This window comes from Varanus komodoensis, unplaced genomic scaffold (genome assembly GCF_004798865.1).
Source record: "Varanus komodoensis strain SLA01 unplaced genomic scaffold, ASM479886v1 scaffold42, whole genome shotgun sequence".
Classification (NCBI taxonomy): Eukaryota; Metazoa; Chordata; class Lepidosauria; order Squamata; family Varanidae; genus Varanus; species Varanus komodoensis.
In genome coordinates this window covers 5,490,030-5,499,765 of record NW_025335972.1, presented here as the reverse complement: position 1 = coordinate 5,499,765, position 9,736 = coordinate 5,490,030, and the positions used below count along the sequence as shown (strand labels likewise).

Genomic DNA, 9,736 nt, shown 5'->3' with positions numbered 1-9,736 from the left:
CAGCTCTGGTGCGCCTGCAACTGGAGTATTGTGTTCAGTTTTGGGCCCCTCATTACAGGAAGAATATAGCCAGGTTAGAGTCTGTGCAGCGTAGGGCCACACAGTTGGTGGCTGGTTTGCAGAAACGAATCCTTCCAAGCACACAGTCATTTGGCAATGGGTTTGTATGCTCAGGGAACAAGCACCAAGATTGGACTGCGCTGCAGGATCTCAGCATTCTGGCTGTCTTGGCCAATGGTTCCACCTGGGCCCAGAGCGAAGAGACAGCAGGAGAGTTCCTCAAGCAGCCAACTGTTCCAGCAGTAACAGGTGCCTATCTGCACGGTCCGCAGAGTTCCCAACTTTTTAAGTTAAATCAAATCTTGCCTCCTCCAAGAACTCACCAAAAGCACAATCCTGGTCAGAAAAATACCCTACCACTGTAGCTCCCTTCCACCCCACGGCGTGTTGAATTTCAGATGGCAACCTCCCCGAGGGCAGAGACCCTTTGTTTCACCTATGCAGCGCGGGGGCACGCTGATGACGCTCTACAATTCAGCGAGGAGAATCAACAACCCGGCTGGAGGGGCCTTGACGTCCGTCCTCGCCCCTCTGCGCGTCTCGCCTCAGCCGGCTTTGCTCGGCCGGTCGGGGTTAACTCGGGTAAGGCGCTGTCCTCGGCTGAACCGGGTTCGGGCGAGGGCGGTTCTGACGCGCCGGAGGGGAGGTGCCTATCGCGGACCGGAGCTGCCGCCGCCGCCGCCGCCGCTGCTAGCAATCGCGGAACGGGAGACAGACTAGGAGCAGCCGGGGAACAGGGCGGGCGAGAACCGGGGAGAAGGCCCGGCGGACGCCCCTTCTTCGACCGTGCCTACCCATTCCCCGCTCCCTTTGACGGCGAGGTGAGATTGCGGTGGGACGCACCGGAGTGGGATGGGGGCTCTACGCCGAGGGACAAGGAAGAGCTGCGGGGCGCGGGCCTTGCGTGAGAGGCGCCCCCCGCGTTCCTTATCCAGTCCTTCGGCTGGTTTTCGAAAGCAGTGCCTGCACGCAGGGCTTGGAACACCCTGCCTGCTCCCGGAGTCAGTTTTGGGTATGAACGGTGCCTCAGAACATGCGCAGAGTGACACCTCCCTAAGCCCCCTAAATGGCCAGGCGCAGTTCACTCCCAGCCTGGAAGGAAAGGGCTCGCCAGATCGGAAGATGTGAAGGCATCCAGGAAGACTTGAGTCCAGCTTTGCTCACGTTTATGCATCTGAAGACTTTCCTGGTGGTCCTTGGATAGGAGGGATAGTCAGGCTGCTGGCCCAGAGCATGATGCACACTCCTTTCACGCACCAGAGCACACAAGTCTGATTGGGGGAAGTGTTGATCTAGCATAGCGGCCTGCAATCTGGTGGCTGCCAGATTTGTTAGAAGACTCCCATGCTGGCTGGGGATGCTGGGTATTGTAGCTAACACATCTGGCAGGCCCCAGGGTGAGAAAGGCTGGTCCAGCAACTCTGGGACCTGCTTGTGGCTATATCGGAAACTCTATGCAATAATTAAGACTGCTTGGGTGTTGGAGGCAGTAATCTCGCTCTGTGTAATCTGTGTGATATATATAATAGCTGCACATTCTGAGCAATATTTTGAGGAGGCCCTAAAGAGCTACTGATTGTGCACTGCAATGGACGTTCCTCTGCATCCTTGTTAGAGACTTGGAGGCACGACCCTTGTGTAGCAAAATATTCTAATTGACCTGGTGCTCCTTGGTGCTGCACATAAGCCTTTGCATGTCTTTGTCCTGTACGTACCTGTGTGAGATTAGATACACACAACAAGCCTCTGTAGGAACCCAACAGTGGTGTGGTTGCTCTGCTGAGATAGGGTGGGGTGGCAATATTTTTGTGTTTACTCCAAAATTATCTGCCTGACCTTGTACAGAACTTGATGTAGCTCAGAGATACCTTTTCTTGGAACTCAGGCTAGTCCAACAAAAGCATTTCATGCTTCCCATTTCCCCCTAGTGATAGGAGGTTTCAGGGCAAGGCAGCTTTTTGAAGAACAGGTTTCATAGGGGTTTTGTAATCTGTTTGTTTAGCATGTTAAATGCCTGTCTTGAAATAGCACAGTCCCCTAAGGGCTACAGCATAGCTAGCTGGAAAAGCAAAACCTTTGCCCCCCCCCACGCCACCCTCCATCTCCTCCTCATCCTCTTTCTCCTTCATGCCAAACTCATTTGTACCCTGGCAAAATGCTGATCTCGGACCCATTCTGACAGGTCGATATGCATGACCTGCATTTCAATGACCTGGCATGGCTGGCAGGGGTGAACAGGCAGTAAATGAAACAACCGTCAGCTGTCAAAGCAAAAGCCTAAAAAGTTGGAGATGGTCATCTAGAATGACCCAAAATATGCTTGAAATAGAAATAGCTAAACTTTTCCCAGCTGTGTACATTTCTCACAGTAGTAGCAGTAGTAGTCATCCTGTGTGTGGGTGGCAGTGGGACACGGCAGTTTTCCTGGATTTTTAGTTACGCGAATGCTGTTTTCTCCCAGCCTGCCTCCTTTTGTGGGACAAGCACACCGAGTTCTGTTCTTGGACTGGAATGTTCCCAACAAACAGGGTGGCAGGAGGTCTGAGGGCAGGAGGGAACTGTTATGGTGCTGCGACCCAGTTATAGCAGTGGCTAGAATAAGGCCAGAAGGGCTTTGAGTTCACTGGCTCGCTGCTGAAACCAGAAGGGGATTAAAGCTTCAGCCAGAGGGGTGGAGTGGGGCAGGGACAGGCCATGACCTTGGTTTCTGATCTGCAATAATCTCAACCAAAGACCAGTGGAATCTGTAGTGGGGCTGCTCCCCGCTTTGCCACGTTTTTCCCTAGTGTGCTTTGGAAGAACTAAATGTGGTGTGTAGCAGCTGGGTAAGTATACGAGATCAAATTCCCCCTTGGATATGAAGTCTAATGGGTGACCTTGGAGGGGAGATGATAACCATGAAAAAAAAAAACACCAGGATTTTTAAAAGGCTATGCAATCTGTACCATGTCTATTCAGAAGGCTCCACTGAGTTAAGTTGAGCTTACACCTAGGTAAGTATATGAAGCATTGCAACTTTAGACTTTTAAAAGCCTCCAGATTCACTTGTATCCAGCTACACAGATGAACGGTTAGATAATTTCAGTCACTTTAGTGGCAAGGCTTTGTCAGATTCACAAGACTAGACAAGTGCCCAGGAATAGTCCACTCCAAGGCACACTCCTCACCTACAGTTCCCAGCCAATGTTGTTCCATACTTTCCTTTTGCAACCCTTAGGTGGTTGACCTATTTTTGCTTATGGAAAGCTTGCTAATCAAAAATACTCGCCAACAACAAAAGGCCACAGAACAGGCACAGAAAAAAGGGCCAGAGCTTGCAACCAACACCAATGCCAATTCTGTCCCCATATCTATTCAGGGAAATTCCTGGAGGACCTCAGCCAGAACCCCAAGGTGACATGTGCCATCCACTCACCACCACCATCTTCTTGCTTTTACAAAGAGATCTCCATGCAAAAATGTTAATGGATACAAATCAGAAATAGTGACAATTCAGATTACTAGGACTCTCTGCCACTCACCTGAAACTTGGCATTTTCCTTCAATAGAATGTCAAAGGGAGGTTCCTGGGTGAATTGACTTGATCAGAACTTATCAAAAAAAGACGAATTATCAGTCCAGGCCCTGATTTGTGTAATTGTTTTCTGGTCCGCTGTAGGTGTTGACGGACTTAGCTATGTTGTTCTTGTGTATAGTCAATGTGTTTATTTTGCATATTATTAAGCTTTAATTGAATTGTTTTAGGCTGTACTTTGTATGATCACTTGAACACACTGTTTAAATCCCACACTCTCTACCTGTGTATGTACACACAAACACACACACTTCATAAAGATCCTGCCCCAAGAAAGCGCATGCCATAATAAATTTGTTGTCTTTAAGGTGTCATGAGACTCTTTAATGAATCCTTTTCATCCCATCTCAAAATGTTGTTTGGATTCAAACTGCTAGGCATTAATTCAACTTTTCCTCGGGAAGGGCTCCTGAGCTGCAAGAAAGGCAGGATTTTGAACAGTAGAAGCCTATAACTAGACATATTTTTTCTTGGCACACTGAAGGGAGGAAATTCTTCATGTCTATCTGTCCCAGAGGAATGCAAGAGGGAAATGACAGCAACCCAACCAATCAGGAGACCACAGTGTAAAGTAAAAAGAACAGGGTGTGGGTGGGACAATGAAACTTGGGAAAACTAGTCCACACTTAAACTTATCTGTGTGTCTTCCAGCGTGTCTTCTGGAAGAATTTATTCCGAAGCCAAGCACACATTTTTAGATACTATATAAATAACGAAGAACTGTGTCTTGCCTCAAGTCATGAGTTTGAGGATTAACCTCAACTTCTTCCTCTGTACTTTGGAAGCTCCCCTTTTGGTGCTGATAATGTTATTGTCATCTCTGACTTACGAATGGTGACCCTATGAACAAAGGCACTCTACACCGTCCTGTTTTTGACAACTGTCTTGCTCAGTTCTTGTAAACTCAAGACTGTAGCTTCCTTTATGGAACTGATCCAAGCTCATTTTTGGCCTCCCTCTTCTTTTTCTGATTTGACTTTCCTTAGCATGATTGTCTTTTCCAATGAGTCTCGTCTTCTCATGATGTGCCCAGAAAAGGACAGCTTCATTTTTGTCATTTTTGATTCCAGGGAAGGTTCTGGCTTGATTTGATCAATGGCCCACTTGTTCATTTTTCTGCCAGGGTATTTGCAAAGCTCTCCTCCAACACCATGTTTCAAATGCATCCATGTTCTTTCTGTCAGCATTCTTCTGTCCAGCTTTCACACCCATACATGGTAATTCAAAATATAAGAGTGGATGATCTTGGCTTTAGTTGCCAGTGAAACCTCCTTATTTTTGATCATGCTTAACATTAATCGTGGTAATGATACTTAACATTTGTATAGTGCTTTGACATGCTCAGAGCACTTTACATATATTGAGAGTTGTAGAATGATTCTGTAAGGTAGACTAGTAGTGTTATCCCCATAATGTTCATGACCAAAGCCAGATTCATATGGGAGACTTATTGATTCAGGGCTCAGTTCTTAGCCAGAAAGTGATACTAGTAATGTATTGTCAGATTTTTTTTTCCCTGTGTAGGAGAGCTGGCTTTGAATCTCTGCTTCTCAAGTGTCTCTCTTGGATCTCAGTGTCCCATCTATAAAATGTGTCATAAAAAGCAGGCCTGCCTCATTACTTGATTGTTGTGCTAATAAAGGAGTATGGACCTGGTAGCTAAAAACTACCAATCATTTAGGAATGGTTAATAAACATGGAGATCTTCATCCTCTTTGACTTTGTGTTCCAGATGTGTCTGCATATTTGAACAAAACACCTTTTGGCTATTTCTTGCTGTCTTTCTGAGTTCAGGGAAACTCCCACAGAGGGCCTGGAAGGAACTGTATGGAACCAGGAATGTAGTACTGTGCAGTTGTGTAATTGTAGCTAGTGGGATTTAGATCTGAAAATGCTCAGTGTTCCTGACTGTGTTCCTGCCTCAGGATGAACAGAAACCTCTCTTAACTACTTAGCCACTAGATGGCGCGTTAGGCACAGGCACCTCTGTCTCATTGTCCTTCCCCGCTATTTTCCTGGTGAGCACAAGGGCTGGGTGGGGAGGGGGACCAGCCTTTCTTGGCCAACACCAACATGCTCTCCATTCGTTCTGCCTCACAGTCTTCGGGGAGATGGACTTACCCTTGGAGGACCCTCCTGCCCAGCCTCTGTCACAGCTGCCACAGCCGCCCACACCAGCCCACGTGTGTGAACTGCGCACCGCCGTGTCGTGCTTCGCCGAGGAGACGGTCTCCCTGCTCTCAGCCAACGGCCTCTTCAGCCACTCCCTACTCAGGACAGCCGGCAACATGGGGGCACGCCAAAGGGAGCAGGGGGGTGCCTCGACCATGGCCCGCCGTAAGCGGGAATTCACCCCAGATGAGAAGAAAGATGAAGGCTACTGGGATAAGCGGAAGAAAAACAATGAGGCAGCGAAGCGCTCCCGGGAGAAGCGGCGTGTCAGTGACATGGCCCTGGAGGGGCGAGTGCTGGCCCTGCTTGAGGAGAATGCCCGCCTCAAGGCAGAGCTCTTGGCCCTCAAATTCCGCTTTGGCTTGATTCGGGATCCGGCTGATCCTTCCCGGCCTGGGGTGCCTCTTGCCACCGAGCTCCATCGGCCCACCGCTGCAGCTCCGCCCTGTCCGGCGGCTCCTGAGCCAGCACGCTACACTTGCTCCTTCCACCCAGAGCCACCTGCCAGCTCTGAGGATTCTGGGTTCTCCACCCCGGGCAGCTCCAACATGGGCAGCCCTGTCTTCTTTGAGGAGCGTGACAGGCCGGAGGAAGGAATCATCTATGATGGGCACTGCCTCCCTACCGATGCCCCTAGTGAAGGAGCCGAGCTGGGCCGAGTTGGCCCCTACGACTCTGGAGAGAGCGTCAAAGGCCTCCCTCACAAATTGCGCTTCAAAATGGCTGTGGGGGCAGAGGAGATGGCTGGGGAGCCACCTGGACATTACCCCCCATCGCCACCGGTGGGAAGCTGGAGGGGGCCAGCCGTGAGAGAGGAGCCACGGCATGTGGGACTGCCTGCAGGGGCCATGGCTTTTGAGAGCTGCTGTGAAGCAGATGCCTCCACCGGTGCCCAGCTGCCTGGGGCCGAGTACCAGACTGAAAACAGTACTTTGCGGAGTCAGCTAGCCTCACTTTCAGCTGAAGTGGCCCAGCTGAAGAAGCTCTTCTCTGAGCAGATCCTGATCAAGATGAACTGAAATGCAGGGGGGTAGGGTGGGGTGGGAGGCAATGCAGAGGGTTGGTATCATAGGGGTTTCTTTCCCTTTCAACTATCAGAGCCCCATATCATATACAAAATCTGGCCCTGTGGGGTTAGTTTGCTTCTTTTAGGATTAATACAAACCCCTCCTCTAGAACATGTAACCCTTGGTGTAATTACCCTGTCCTAGTAGCTTTCAAACTTTGTGTATTGAGAGGAGCTTTTTGACATGAACTTCTGCCCTGCAAAAACCTTGCAAATGTTCAGAAGATTCTGAGCGGCTACCTCTTTCATGAACCCTTAATTAATTCTGTTGTGTGGCAAATGTGGCTAAGAATAACACTGTAGGGGTGGACGGGTGGTGGGCAACTTTTCCTGAAGGGACTGTTGTCTGCCACAGCTCCTCTGTCCACTGAGGCCTCCTCCAATAATCTTCTGAGGATCCCCAGAACAGAATTGGGCGACTGCTTTCCCTGTTCTAACCTAGCACAGTCGAGCCCAACCCACTTGGCTAAGTTCTTTCCTCGCCGACTGGATGAACAGGTTCGGGCTGCCCTCTTCCAGTACCTGGAGCACAGTTTCTGTCCTCAGTCACAACAGGGGTGTCCCAGCTCCCTGACCCAGCTCTCCCCACTGCATTCCTGTGCTGTTTTACTAGGTTGGACTGTTGAAGTTGACTAGATGGAGCACGCCGATGCTTGTCCGAGGGTATTTAGACAGTCCTTTCCCCATTTGCCAAGCCACTGTCATGGTGGGCAAAATCATGGAAACAAGCTGGCGTATGGGAACAGAGACAAGACACAGAGTTGGGCGCCAGGCACCACTGCCTTTCTCACCCCTGCACTGTCCCCTCATGGCCATGCCGCCCTCCTCAGTGCTTCATTTCTGGGCCTCAGATCTGTCCAGAACTCAACTTTGCTGGCTGTCCTTGAGGTCTGGAAACTTGCTATGAGTGTGCTGTCTTGGAGGGAAGGCAGGCCACATATGCTTCTAAGTACTCTCCTCTCTATGAGTGTTTGATTATGTGGAATCTTGGCATTGAAAATGTTAGAGCTATCCGTTGAAGAGCTGCTAGTTGGTGAATTGCCTACCTTTTAACCAAATACGTTCATTGACTTAAATAAACGTGTGCATAGCCGTACGTCCTCTGTTCAGATTCCCTCTTGCAGTGAATGCCATCTTGTAATAAACAAAGGTTACCATGTGGTTAAAAGAAAAGACTATCAGTTTTTTTTCTTCCCTGCTACAACAGCATTCTGGAACCCAAACAGCCCTATGGAATAAAATTGGTGTTCTCAACTCACAGCCTCACTTATGCATATTGGTCCTTATCAATCATTTTTACGCATTTTTGACAGAAAAGGTACAATTCTCGGCATACTCCAGACAGCCATGTTGGCTGGGGCATACTGGGAGATGTAGACCTTTCCTGTCCAAACATGCATTGGATTGCACCCTTATTTAGATTGTAAATGTTGTTATTTTACTACATTGCTTTTTTATCTTAAGGGGTGCAGGTGGTGCAGTGGTTTAAACTGCTGTGCTGCTGGGCTGGTTGATCAAAAGGTTGCCGGTTCAAATCTGCACAACGGGGTGAGCTCCCATACTCTGTCCCAGCTCCTGCCAACCTTGCAGTTCGAAAGCATGCAGATGCAAGTAGATAAAAAGGTACCACTTTGGTGGGAAGGTAACAGCATTCCGTGCATTTCGGTGTTTAGTCATGCTAGCCACATGACCATGGAGACTTACGGACAAATGCTGACTCCCTCTGCTAGGAAATGGAGATGAGCACCACCCCCTAGAGTCAGACATGACTGGACTTTAATGTCAAGGGAAAACCTTTACCTTTATTTCTATCTTACCTGCCTTCCTCTTGCAAGAAACCCAAGGTGGCTTACATGATTCTCCTCCCCTCCATTTTATCTTTGCAACAACCATCCTGTGAGGTAGGTTAGGCTGAGAGGCTGTGACTGCCCCAAAGTCACCCAGTGGGCTTCATAGCTGAGTGGGGACCAGAGAGATTCCTAAAACAAAGGAACAAACGAACAACCATAAAACTGGGGCATTTAGCTTGGGGAGAACTTTCAGTGGGAAAATGGCATTGGGGAAAACGAGCCTCTAGTTTAGTGCTCACATGTATTGGCTGCTCTTTGTAAAGGGTTACATGCAGCCGGTTGCAAGCGTGGGATTGACAAAGTGGGCTTAACGTTGCATCTGTTTCCATTGTCAGGCCCAAACATCTTGGCCTAACCCTGAGTTTGCTTAGCAAGGTGCATTTTCTTATCTCTGATCATCATACTTGTGCCTTATTAAAAAAGTGAACTTCCCTCAGGAGCAGGGAAATGACATACTCAGAACTCGCAGGCACAGATCTGTCAAAACAACCCCATACATATAGGGCTGCCATTCCCAACCTGGTCTTCTCAAGATGGTTTGACCACAGCCACCAGCATCCTCAACCACTAGCCTTGCTGGCTGGCAGTAATGGGATTGGTAGTCTGGGACCTGTATGTAACAGGTCTGGCATGGCGTGGTGTGCTAGGGAAAAAGAACTGGCAAGGGGGGGCAACGGCAACACGATGGCAGCGTGTGCATGGCCTTCTCCCCAAAACACGACGTGACGGGTGGGGACGCCTTTTCCCCCAAAGGGCTGAAGTCCCTCATGCTGTTCTGTGGAGCACCCCTTACCACTTAGGCTGAGCTCAAGCAAAGGGAGGGGGGCTCCCACCACTCCCGTGAACATGCACATCCACACGCAGGCATCTGTGCACAGCGGGTGCACATAAAGCACACGTGGCACTTCTTCGTAATATTGATTAAATGATTGTCAACAGATTCCATACGCATTTCAAGTTTTAAAACCTGATAGAGCAACAGTGCAATTCTAGGCATATTAACCCAGGCATAAT

General features: G+C 49.2%; 1 protein-coding gene across 1 annotated transcript; it reads left to right on the top strand.

The window, feature by feature from the left end:
• Window positions 1-812: 812 nt before the first annotated feature.
• On the top strand, window positions 813-8,044 carry LOC123030150. Its single transcript, XM_044443808.1, has 2 exons — window positions 813-881; window positions 5,735-8,044. Exon 2 carries the CDS (start codon window positions 5,746-5,748, stop codon window positions 6,823-6,825), a length of 1,080 nt encoding a protein of 359 aa, XP_044299743.1. The 5' UTR covers window positions 813-881; window positions 5,735-5,745; the 3' UTR covers window positions 6,826-8,044.
• The last annotated feature ends 1,692 nt before the right edge of the window (window positions 8,045-9,736 follow it).